This window comes from Mauremys reevesii, linkage group 2 (genome assembly GCF_016161935.1).
Source record: "Mauremys reevesii isolate NIE-2019 linkage group 2, ASM1616193v1, whole genome shotgun sequence".
NCBI lineage: Eukaryota > Metazoa > Chordata > Testudines > Geoemydidae > Mauremys > Mauremys reevesii.
In genome coordinates, this window is record NC_052624.1 from 189755797 (window position 1) to 189768990 (window position 13194).

The window sequence follows — 13194 nt, forward strand, 5'->3', positions numbered from 1 at the left end:
TCTTACTGAAAAAGTTATTAGATTTCTAGTAGACAATGTCCTTTAAATAGGTATATAACATTGTATATTAATGCAATATATTAATGTGTGAGCTTTTCCTCACACATGTTAAAATAGCCAAAATAATGGTTACAATGTTTACTATGTCAACTAGCCTCCATGAGCAGCTCTTTTTTTTCTTCTCCTTCATACCTTTTCCTCCTAGGCTGAAGGAGCATTTTATCTGGCGTAGATACGCTCTCTTTCTCTCCCCCTCTCCCAACCCCCTTCATTGGGATTCTCTTCACACACAGAATATCTAATAACTTTCACTCCACGGGGACAGTCATTTATATGGGTAAAAATTTCCAATATGTTTAAGTGACTTAGTTTGTTAAGTGTAAGTGACTTAAGAGTCTGTCTCATTGACCTTCATTGGGACTTACGTCACTTAGGTGCTTCTGAAAATGTTACCCCACGTCAGTGATTCAATACTCTGCTCCTTCCACTAGGGTTCAGGCACAGGGACACTATTTCCCTGCCTGCTGTTAGAGCAGTGGTTCTCAACCTGTGGCACGCGGCCCAGTTAGAACACAGCTGTGGCCCAGGTCAGCTGTGTGCTAAAGACCATGGATGTGCCCTGGATTCCAGGTTCCCAGCTGCCTGGGGAGAAGGGTCCCGGCTGCCCCGCTGCCTACTGCAAGGGAGTCGGGCTCCGGCACTCCCTTGTGGCCCCAGGGAGTTGTGAGCTCTGGGGTCTGGGGCAGCTGGCTGGTCCTGCCAGTTCCAGGGTCCAGGGCAGCTGGCCCACCCCGCAGGGTCCTGGCTCTGGGGCAGCTGCCTGGTCCTGTGAGCTCTGAGGGCTGGGGCAACCACGTGGCAGGGGACCAGGGCGGGCAGTTGGGGCAGCCACATGGCTGGGGGTTGGGGGACATGGCAGCCGACCCACCCCGAGTGGCGGGGGTCCCAGTGTTGAGGCAGCTGGCTGGCCCTGAGGTCCGGAGGCGGCAGCTTACACACATGTTCCCACAATGTGTAATATGTTGAGAACCACTGTGTTAGAAAAAAGCAGGTGGCCAGATGGGTGTTCGATTCAGAGTAATGCATACAAGTCCTTCTATTAAAGTTTTACATGCACACACTTTAGGTGTGTTTTAGTGGTAAATTTAGTTAGCTGCCTTTGACTAGTCTTTACAGCACATTAATAAACCTTGTAATGAATATGGTAAACTATTGTGAAACTTTGAGATTCAGAAATTTAAGTAGGAAAGTAGAACACCTTGACTGCTAATTGCATTTGCCCTTTTCTGAATCTTTTTAAAATACCTCCTCTGCTGAAACTACTCAGTATTTCTTGCCATGCTAAATTGTTTTTTCCCCACCTGATTTATCTTGATTTTATTTAAGACAATATATCCTGCCCCCTCATAAACCTATACTGGATGATGTTGACCCAGAATATGGACTGCATGGCTACCAACTACATATTGATATGCACAGCGGAGGACATACTTACATTTGTGGTACATTTCGCAATCTGTTCTGCAGAAAAGGTAGAGTTAATGGATTTTAGATTTTCCTTTAAAAATGGTTCCTGGGTTCATTTCCCCCCATTTGTATTCAACTCCTTTCTGTTCAAGGGGGAAAATAGAATTGGCTTTTAGGATAAACTAGTTTTTTCTTTCTTGAATTTTTGTTGTGGAATTATTTTGTTGGCTACTGCTGGCAAATTGACAGTCTAGATATTGTAATGTCTGTTGTTTCTTTAAAAAAATTCAGGCTTCTGGATTAAAAATAAAACTGTTCTCTACGTTTCAAGGCTGAAATTGGGATAAAGCATCTTGGTAACAAACAAAGCATTTCCAAAAACAGAAATAATTTTATAATGTATTAAACAAATGTAATAACCAGGACTTGATTTCAGTGTGGTTTTATTTTTAATTTACTGCTCTTCTGCAATTACTTAAATTTGCTTTGACTAGATGTGATTTTTAATAAAGCTTTATTGTTCAGATACAGTGCAACTTAATAAGCATATCGTGATTCAGACAAAGTATAATTATTTGGTCTCCTTCTCTAGACTGACATATGTTGTTATTATGGCAATCAATACAAAGTTGTGAGAAATTGTGTGTTTGTAAATAATTTACAATAATATTTATTTACTTTATTTATTTCCTTGGGCTTAACAGTAAAGCATGCCCATGCAGAAGCTCTGAGGATCCTAATAATAATTAAACTTACAATAATAACCACCAAGCAGCATTAAATAATAATATACAAATAAATCCTGCCAGCTGGCAGCATTAAATAATTAAACTCAGATAACAATTTCCCCAGACAACAAATAAAATCAGAAAATCCTGTATTCTCTCCCATCCTTCTCACCTCTCCCCACCCCGAGTCCCTCTCAAATTACATGATGAAAAATATGCATTCCATTTTATGTTGGATGTAGGAGGTAAGGAAACTTTTTAAATTTTAAAAATCATTATATATATATATATATAGAGAGAGAGAGAGAGAGAGAGAGAGAGAGAGAACAAAATCTGTACCCTATGAACAGTTGTTTTTTAAAAAATGAGGTAAGCAATTATTACTGCTTCATATTATTTTTCCAATAAATGGCTAATGTTGATGCTTTGTTACCAAATTTGCCTGTTACTTTGGGGTACGCTCATTTATTCGGGTTACTCTTCTGGTGGCTGGCGTTCTGTAATTCTATCAATGTGTACTGCTTGTGTCACTTGTGTTCTCATACGGAGCTCTACTTCTCCCTTCTGCAAGTTCCCTCCCAATGGAGCTATCCTGCAGGACCTAGGTTCCCCAGGGCTGGGTTCTTCCAGCTCCAGAATCAGACAGACAGACACACACACGTTAACAGAGCGCGTCTGAGAGGACCAGGTTAATCAGCACTCCCAAGCTGACCCTGTATATGTTCCTGGATTCAGTAGCCTGGGTCGAGCAGCACTTCCAAGCTGTTACCCTCATATGCCCCAGGTTCAGCATGTACCTGTCCCCACGTTCACATTACAATTGTTCTGGTAGTAACCCACTTGATGCAAACCCCACAGGATTTTTGGGTGCTGCAGGGATCTTTAGCTTAGGTACGAGGAGTACTGCTGCAGAGTGAATGGGGAAGCCAAAAAACACCCATGGATGGGCAGGCGGTGGTGTGGGGGGAGGAAGAGAGAGAGAGAAGCAACCAGCTTAACCATGAAAATTATTTATTGCCAGGTAATAATCATACAAGGGGAGCCAAACAAACAAAACAGTGATAATATTAAATCTAACTTAAATTTGATTATAAAAATCAGGTTTAGAAAACTATAACTGATCACAAAAGTCAGGATCGGAAGGCTATACCGAGAGAGAGAGAGAGATGGGTTCTCACCACCCTGTGAAGCTTGAATCAATTGGGGTTCCCAGGGTGGTGGTGGTAGCTGAGGGTCCAGAGTGGTGGAGACAGGCAGAGCCCCCAGCACAGTCATTCAGGAGAAGATCAAGTCCCAGTGGAACTGATGCAGATTTTGGATCCAGGCATCAGAGCACTTACTTGAGCATGGGTAGGGGTTTTTGTAGTGAAAGAACAATGATTCAAGGGAGAACATAGATTTATTTTTGGGTAAACTGATGGCTCAAGGGAGTATACCAAAGTTGTTTTGTTCAAGCTAAACATTAGGAGCTGCCCATTCCTGGCTAGGGGCGGTATTCCTTCGAAGGAGCTCACAATGCAATTAGGCAGCTTCAGTATTTTGGATACCAGTAAAGAATTTATTACTAGAATTGGTTTGATAACTACTGAGCTGGGTGTGTGAAGGCGTGGGTTCATTAACATCTGGATCAGAGATCCCCCAGAATGCAGGGCTCCCCTGCTGTTGCCTTGGAATCTCTGTTCTCCATTTTGTATGCTAATAGGGATGCCTCTCTGTCCCATCCTTAATCCAGATGAGGCTAGGGGAGTTCCCTTAATCCCTGTCCGGAGGGGTTTAGGTGTGTCTTCCACTGCCTTTGCATTGCTTTTTGTAAGTCTTTCTTCTGATTGGCTTTAGTTCAAACAGAGGCTGCGGGGGTGGGAAGGTCTTTTGTCAGTCAGACAGGCTGGGTACTGCGCCCTGATTCTCCAAGAACACAGCTGATAGGTAACAGCTTCTATTCACTGTAGTAGATGCACTTTTTTGGTGAAGACAGTAGAGTGCACTATGGCTTCCGACTTAGAGTCTGTGCAGCTCTTAGAGCAGAGTTGGTCAAAAGTTATGAAATCTTAATTCAGCACGTGTATTTGGTAACCCCCAAGAATGCCATTGGAACTGAGAACAACAACAAACAAAAGCTTTATTTTGATGGACAATAATCCCTATTCAGGCAGCTTGCTGTGTACTATAACTTGATGGATTGTTTTATTGGAGGATAAAATAATCTACATTTTTGTTTCCATGGATATCTAGCTTTCTTTGAATTCTGGATAGTGTTTACTTGTGGATTTCACATGTTCCTTTAACATACTCTCCTGTGCCATATGTTTTTTGCTTATTTGGCCCAGGACTCTTTAGTGCTGCTCTCTGTTGATTCAGGTTGATATGTGTTTGGTTTTATGTTTGTTTTTCTAACGCAAGAATCTTACCAGGGTGGTTCCATATGTTCTAGACTCTTTTCAGGTATATATTTTTAAATTAACCAAGTTCGTTGTAAATAATTTTTACACCAGCTATTTGAAACACACTTGGGGGTTGGTTTGCAAATTAAGCTGACTCTGGCAGCAATAGCTAATCTTGCAAAGATGAAATAAAGCATTAAAGAGAGCAGCTCTGTGCTAAAATCACATCTAGTTGTGTTTTGCAGCAGCAAGTAATCAAATGATGGTTCATTTTACAACAAAGGCTACTCTGTCTTGGTTGACTAATTAGTGCATCATTTATGTATATAGCAAAACAGTTCCCTTTGAATAACCCATCTGTAGCTGAAAAGCCCCAGCCCATTCTCTTGCTTCCCCAGTCATTGCACTAGCAGAGGTCACATTCAGACTTTCAACTTCAGATATGCTGAGCCGTGCACTTGCCACTGAACCCCTTTTCTCCTAAAGAGGTACTTGTATGGGTGACATCAACCATATCCATCCCTTTGATTGGCAGTTCAGCTCTATTGCCTCTCCTTGTTCTGCTCCCTACCAGTGCTCTTTGATTCATTCAACCCCTCAACTGCCTTGCCCAGATGTTGTGCAGATGTCCTTCAGTCAGCTGCTATGGCTGCTGCACCTCCTGTTTTCCTTATCTGGAAGGCAAAAAAACCTTACACTTGTCTACATAGTACTTCTGCTTGTCCTGAGCTTCTGGGCAGTAAGAATGTTTCCAGTCTGCCCATATTTTGAGGCTTGAAAAACCCACTCATTCTTCACCTAGAGCAAATGGAAATATTGCTTGCGCATGTGTGGGTGGGGTTGAGTAGCCATTATTTCCTTCTGTTGGGAGGAGGAGGGAGATACTGGACAAAGCAGCAGAAGTATCATTGATTCTTTTGAGGAGTGGAGGTGGAGTAGGCAACAAAGTGAGGGGGGAGCTGCTGTATTCCTCATCAGAGGGGAATGAGGAGCAGATCATGAATTCTGTGAACTACAGGAGGGATGAGGATGCAATAAGCGGGGTGGCCCAAGGGTTTTCTGCACATCTGGGAGGAGATGGGGAAGTAGCCCTGAAAAGGGTAGGGAGGAGGTTGTGTAATTGTTTAAATTTGGAATCCATTTTGAGGGGAGAGACAGAATTTTGATGTATTGGGAATGGGAATATGTCTCGATTTGGAGGTGTGCCTTTTGTGGACAATGACAGCAGCATCAGTACAGGGATTTTCTAGCCTGGCTATACACATCTAAAATGCTAACAGTTTTATAAATCTGTTTGTGTGTCTTGGGGTCTCCATAATGAAGGAAGAAGTCTACAAGGTAGATTTGGATGATTAATGAATTGATTTATTCATGAATGATGAGTTCATTTTTAAAAAGCATAAATTCTCAGTGGCTTTTATTTGCATCAAATGATTCAATTGGTGTTAGTGAAAAGGTCAGAGAAATGTTCAGAGCTCTACAAAGTCCTGTAAATTAAAAAGAGCTGCTGATTCCTTGGAATTAAAGTGCAGTGTCTGTAGCCAGAACTTCTTCCAGGAGGCGAGGGTAAAAGTTGTTCTTCGAGTGCTTGCTCATATCGATTCCAATTAGGTGTGCGCGCGCTGCGTGCACGTTTGTCGGAAGATTTTTACCCTAGCAACACTCGGTGGGTTGGCTGGGTCGCCCCCTGGAGTGGCACCGCTATGACGGTGAATATATACCCCTGCTGACCCAACGGCCCTTCAGTTCCTTCTTACCGCCTGTGTCGGTCGTTGGAACAGTGGAGCGCGGTTTAGCTGATCTCCACTTCCCTAGCCTACTCGTAGTTCCTTACTAATAGTTGTATATATAGTTATAATCTCATTAGTTGTAGTTAGCTTTAGTCGTTTCTATAATATAGTTAGTGTATATAGTTGCGAGGGGATCGGGGATTAGCCCCTTCCCCCCACCCGGTACTGGGGCTCATGCCCGGGTCTCCGGGCTTCAAACCATGCTCGGCCTGCCATAAGCCGATGCCAACGGGAGATCCCCACGACTCCTGCCTTAAGTGCCTTGGGGAATCCCATCTCTCAGATAAGTGCTGGATCTGTAAGGCCTTTAAGCCGAGGACAAAGAAAGAGCGGGACTTTCGCCTCAAACAGCTCCTGATGGAGGCAGCTCTTAGTCCAACGCCCTCGGCACCGAGCACTGAACAATTTACATCAGGGAGATGCGCTCTTTCGGCTCCGGATCGCCCCGGTACCGCTAAGGCCCCTCGGCACCGACCGTCGCCGGCACCGATGTCGGCTCGGCAGCGTTTCCTGTCACCGCGGGTCAAGAAGCATCATAAGACTCCCGCTGCTTCGGTGCCACCTGCACCACAGTCGGAGCACCCGCCTAAGTCGGACCACCTGGCACTGACACCTGCCGCGGCACCACCAGCTTCGGCACTGTCGATTCCGGTCCCGCAAGGACCGTCGAGTCCGGTGCCTGAAAGCTCCCCGGCGCACGCTGTGGTCGAGCTCACTATCTGTCCATGCCAGAAACCTTTTCCACGGCAAGGGATTTAATTGCACTGACGGAGTCTGCACTGCCTCAAGCCCCGGCACCGCTGGTGCGGGTCATGCAATCCATTGGCAAGCCTGCCCTGCTGAGGCCACCCTCCGTCGGCACCGCTGAGAGGCACTGATCAAGATCTCAGTCCCACCGGCGTTCTCGGTCCCAATGCCGTTCGCAGTCCCGGCACCGCTCTCCATCACGGTACCGGTTGCACTCGCGGCACCGCTCAGCGTCCCGTTCGCCGGCCCAGCAGTCCCAGTACTGATCCAGCACCCGGCACCGTTCCCGGCACCGCGCATCTCGCAGCCGCTCCAGGCGATGAGCCTCGAGATGCCGGTCGACCTCCCGGCACCGATACGGTCGCAGGTCCCGGTCTCGTTCATGGTACCGTTATGGCGCCCGGTACCACTCTCCGGTGCCGCCCCGAGAGAGATAGTCTAGAGACGTGGCCCCTTCTCGGGGTTTCTCAGCTCCTCCTTGACCGTCTAGACACACATCAGTGTCATCTCACGCAGACAGTGCTTCCTATGCACAGGACTGTGACTCAGATGTGCCCAGCTGAGCCTTCCAGGAGACCCAAGGTCAAGAACAAGGGCCCCATCAGTGGTCATTCTGGACACCTTGGGCATATCACCAAGCCCAAGGTGCGCCCCCAGAGGCATCACGCTCCGTGTCATCTGAACATCGGGTGCCAGAGGCGACTGTAAGCCACCCCCTTCCTGTGGGAATGGATGAAGCTTCCGTTCCACCGACAGACTCTCACGTCCCACCTGAACCTGACACCACCCAACAACAAGAGCCCATGCAGGACTCTCTTGTCCCTGGCCTCTCCTCTTCCTCCTCTCCAGATGAAGCGGTTGCAGGGACATCCTCCTCCGGCCCTCCCCCAATTGACCTGAGGGCCCATCAGGACCTTCTGAGGCGGGTGGCCCAGAATATGAATCTTCAGGTGGAGGAGGTCCCGGAGATAGAAGACCCTGTGGTGGATATTTTATCAGCTGACACCCCCACAAGAGTGGCCTTGCCCTTTATTCGTACTATTCAGGCAAACACCGATACCATCTGGCAATCTCCAGCCTCTATTCCGCCCACGGCCAGAGGAGTTGAGCGGAAGTACATGGTACCCTCTAAGGGGTACGAGTATCTGTACGTGCACCGTCCTCCCTGCTCCCTGGTCGTGCAGTCGGTTAACGAAAGGGAGCACCATGGCCAGGAAGCTCCTGCGCCAAAATCCAAGGAGGCTAGGCACATGGACTTATTGGGCCGCAAAGTATACTCTGCTGGAGGCCTCCAACTCAGGGTGGCAAACCAGCAAGCCCTACTTAGCCGATACAACTACAACACCTGGAGGCGGTGGGCAAATTCACGGAGCTACTTCCCCAAGACTCCCGCCAAGAGTTTGCAGCCCTCTTGGAGGAAGGAAAGAAGGTGGCAAGAACGTCTCTCCAAGCCTCACTGGATGCGGCCGACACGGCAGCCAGAACTCTGGCCTCAGGAGTGGCCAAGAGGAGAATAACATGGCTTCAGGTGTCAGGCCTCCCACCTGAGTTACAGCAGACTATTCAAGACTTGCCCTTTGAGGGCCAAGGCCTATTTTCTGAAAAGACTGACCCTAGGCTGCAAAGCCTAAAGGACAACAGGGTGATCATGCGCTCGCTGGGAATGCACACCCCGGTGACTCAATGCAGGTCCTTCTGTCCTCAGCCTCACCGCGCTTACCCCCCGCCTAGGCCGCGACAGGACTTCAGCAGAAGACGCGGCCGGGGGAATCCCAGAAGGCAGTCTGGGCCCCAAGTGGGTCAAAATCAGGGCCCCTCCAAACCACCCACGGGACCCAAACCGAACTTTTGAAGGGACGCCCGAGGACGGCATACCAGTTCTTTCCCAGGATCCTTTTCCGCCTTTTTACAACTGCCTCTCCCATTTCCTCCCTGCGTGGGCCCAACTAACATCAGATCATTGGGTCCTACGCATGGTAGAATTGGGATACCACCTCCAATATATTTCGCCCCCATCCTCGTCCCTCTTCAGGGATCCCTCTCACGAGCAATTCCTCTTGCAAGAGGTACGGACGCTCCTAACCATGGGAGCTATAGAGGAGGTACCGAAAGACTTGAGGGGCAAGGGGTTTTATTCCCGCTATTTTCTAATCCCCAAAGCAAAGGGAGGTCTGAGACCTATCCTAGACCTGCGAGGACTCAACAAATTCATGATAAAGTTGAAGTTCCGCATGGTATCCCTGGGGACCATCATCCCATCCTTGGATCCTGGAGACTGGTATGCCGCCCTCGATATGAAGGATGCATATTTTCACATCGCTATTTACTCACCACACAGACGGTACCTCCATTTTGTGGTCAACCATCAACATTTTCAATTTATGGTCCTTCCGTTGGCCTTTCTGCGGCCCCATGAGTATTCACAAAATGCATGGCTGTAGTCGCCGCCTCCCTCTGTTGTCGAGTACACATCTTCCCGTATCTCGACGATTGGCTCATTCGAGGGACCTCCGAGACACAAGTCACCAGTCATGTGGGCATCGTCAAGGACCTAGTCAGGCGACTAGGCCTGATGATCAATATTGAAAAATCCACTCTGGTTCCCACTCAGAGAATAGACTTCATTGGGGCCATCCTGGACTCCACTCTAGCCAGAGCCTGCTTACCACAGCCCCGGTTTCAGGCAATGGTATCAATCATTCGAAGCCTGCAAAACTTCCCGACAACTTCGGCTCGCACTTGTCTCGGCCTCCTAGGTCACATGGCGGCCTGCACGTTCGTGACCAAACACGCAAGACTACGCCTCCGTCCCCTTCAAACTTGGCTCAACTCGGTATACCACCCGGGCAGAGACAGCATAGACATGATCCTCATGATCTCCCCGAGCATCATAGACTCCCTGACCTGGTGGCTGTCGCCCACCCTGGTCTGCGCAGGGATGCCTTTCCACCCGCCTCAACCTTCAGTGGCCCTGACCATGGACGCATCATCTCTGGGTTGGGGAGCCCACCTCAAGGATCTCCGCACTCAAGGCCTTTGGTCAGCTCAAGAACTGACCTTGCACATCAATGTGCGGGAGCTGAGGGCAGTCCGCCTCGCGTGCCAGGCGTTTCAAAAGCATATACAAGGCTGCTGTGTCTCAGTGTTCACAGACAACACAATGGCTATGTTTTACATAAACAAGCAGGGCGGCGCACGTTCCTCCCCGCTTTGTCAGGAAGCCATCCAACTCTGGGACTTTTGCATAGTCCACTCGATCGACCTGGTAGCATCTTTTCTCCCAGGAGTTGAGAACACTCTGGCGGATCACCTCAGCAGATCCTTCCTGTCTCACGAGTGGTCAATTCGTCTGGACGTTATCCATTCTGTTTTCCGGAAGTGGGGTTCTCCCCGCATAGACCTCTTTGCCTCCCGTGAGAACAGGAAATGCCATGTGTTCTGCTCCTTCCAGGGTCACTCCCCGGGCTCCCTCTCAGATGCATTCCTGATACCGTGGACGAGCCATCTACTTTATGTCTTTCCACCGTTCCCGCTGGTTCACAGGGTCCTGCTCAAGCTCCACAGAGACAGAGCCCACCTGATCATGATCGCTCCAGCATGGCCGAGGCAACACCGGTACACCATGTTGCTCGACCTCTCGCTGACCAACCCAATCCCCCTACCTCTTTGGCCGGATCTCATAACTCAGGACCATGGCAGACTTCACCACCCAGACCTGCAGTCTCTTCACCTTACAGCATGGTTGCTGCATGGTTAAGCCAGTCCGAGTTACGCTGCTCTGCCTCGGTACAACAAGTACTCCTGGGTAGTACGAAACCTTCCACTAGGTTAACGTATCTGGCCAAGTGGAAGCGTTTCTCCTGCTGGTGCGATCAGCGTAACGCTGTTCCCATCGAGGCACCAGTTCCTACCATCTTGGACTACCTCTGGTCCCTAAAACAACACGGCCTAGCGATCTCATCAATAAAGGTGCACTTGGCCATCTCTGCCTTCCACCCAGGGGAGAGCGGCTGCTCGGTCTTCTCTCACCCCATGGTTTCGAGGTTCCTCAAGGGCTTGGAACGTTTATACCCTCAGGTACGCCGCCCCACCCCAACCTGGGACCTCAATCTAGTTCTAGCCAAACTTATGGCTGCTCCCTTCGAGCCGCTAGCAACCTGCTCGCTGCTGTACCTGTCCTGGAAGACAGCATTCCTCATAGCCATTACATTGGCAAGACGAGTCTCCGAACTTCGGGCTCTCACGGTGGACCCCCCGTATACAATGTTTCACAAGGACAAGGTACAGCTGCGACCACATCCGGCCTTCCTCCCTAAAGTGGTGTCAGCCTTCCGTATCAATCAAGATATCTTCCTTCCAGTCTTCTTCATGAAACTACACTCATCACGCCGAGAGCAGCAACTACATTCCCTAGACGTCCGTAGGGCTCTCGCATTTTATATCGAGCGAACAAAGCCCTTTCGTAAAACACCCCAACTCTTTGTCGCGGAGGCAGATCGAATGAAGGGCCTACCTGTCTCCTCCCAGAGGATTTCATCTTGGGTGACGTCGTGCATCCGCACCTGCTATGACTTGGCTCATGTTCCGATGAGCCACCTCACCGCACATTCTACTAGGGCTCAGGCTTCATCTGCCACCTTCCTGGCTCATGTACTCATCCAGGAGATACGTCATGCAGCTACCTGGTCCTCGGTCCACACCTTTGCGTCACATTATGCATTGGTACAACAGTCCAGAGATGACGCGGCATTTGGCTCAGCAGTTCTACATTCTGCGACATCTCACTCTGACCCCACCGCCTAGGTAAGGCTTGGGAGTCACCTAATTGGAATTGATATGAGCAAGCACTCGAAGAAGAAAAGATGGTTACTCACCTTTGTGACTGTTGTTCTTTGAGATGTGTTGCTCATATCCATTCCAAACCCGCCCTCCTTCCCCTCTGTCGGAGTAGCCGGCAAGAAGGAACTGAAGGGCTGTTGGGTCGGCAGGGGTATATATTCACCGCCATAGCTGCGCCACTCCAGGGGGCGACCCAGCCGACCCACCGAGTGTTGCTAGGGTAAAAATCTTCCGACGAACGTGCATGCGGCGCGCGCACACCTAATTGGAATGGATACGAGCAACACATCTCGAAGAACAACAGTTACAAAGGTGAGTAACCGTCTTTTTGATATGTAAAAAGACATGCAGTAACCAAATACCATGATAAGGTATTTGGTTTAATTTTTTCTTCAATTGTTGGCTGAACCTCACTGTTCTAGGTGATAGGTGAAGTATTCCTTATGCAGTATTCCAGTGCAAAGATGCATTTATAGCCTCCAAGATAGTGTAAAGCTTAATTTTTCTCATGTGTGCATGCACACTTAAGGAGTGTTTAAAGCATGAGATCTCCTTTTATCAGTTCTATCTTAGAGAGTACAGAAGTAGTTCTAAGAGGAAATGTATTACATACAGAATAGCTTCCCTAAGTGGCCCATCAAGGATGTGGGGATTCCTTTTATTAATATCCTGTAATAACTGTGGTGTCCTGAATGTTCGTTTTTTATTGATGGCATGGTTCCATCAGTTGCTTTATTTTATTTCCATTAAAATGTGATTGATCCTGAGTGGGTTATGAGAGTAGAAATAGTCATTCCATTATAGAGTCTGACTTGTGGATAAGTGAATATCATTCCTTGGAGGAAAATACTTATTAACCAATTTTGTCTTTTAAAATTCCATTTGTAAAAGCTTAGCTCCAAATGGAAACTCTTAATATTCTCTCTGTGCTAACAGTAGGTATTTATCCTGATCTAAACTCTGTTGTATTGGATTTATATTACCTAGGTTTGGAATTTGACCTCTTCAAATATCCATTAGCCTTTCAGATCTAGAGAAAAGAAGTAAAATAAGTTACCTTCACCCTGGCTTAATGTATGATGTTTTTAAAAAGCAGCAAAATTGTTAACCATAAATGAAAACTTTTTCATAGTATAACACATCATAGAAATGTCAGGGCAGGCTGCAAAAGGGAGAGCAGATATTCCCAGGACTGGTGGGTAACACTGAAGTTAAACTCCCCAACCAGTGGCAAACTGTGCT

The 13194-nt window shown here is 47.9% G+C and overlaps 1 protein-coding gene across 4 annotated transcripts in view; it reads left to right on the forward strand.

The window, feature by feature from the left end:
* FBXO15 (F-box protein 15) overlaps nucleotides 1–13194 on the forward strand; it is a 61741-nt gene that overhangs the window by 36939 nt on the left and 11608 nt on the right. For all 4 annotated transcript variants that reach the window (XM_039521424.1, XM_039521422.1, XM_039521423.1 and 1 more), the window contains exon 8: nucleotides 1387–1532. In XM_039521424.1, the coding sequence (XP_039377358.1) occupies nucleotides 1387–1532 (146 nt within the window). The remainder of the gene's footprint in view (nucleotides 1–1386; nucleotides 1533–13194) is intronic.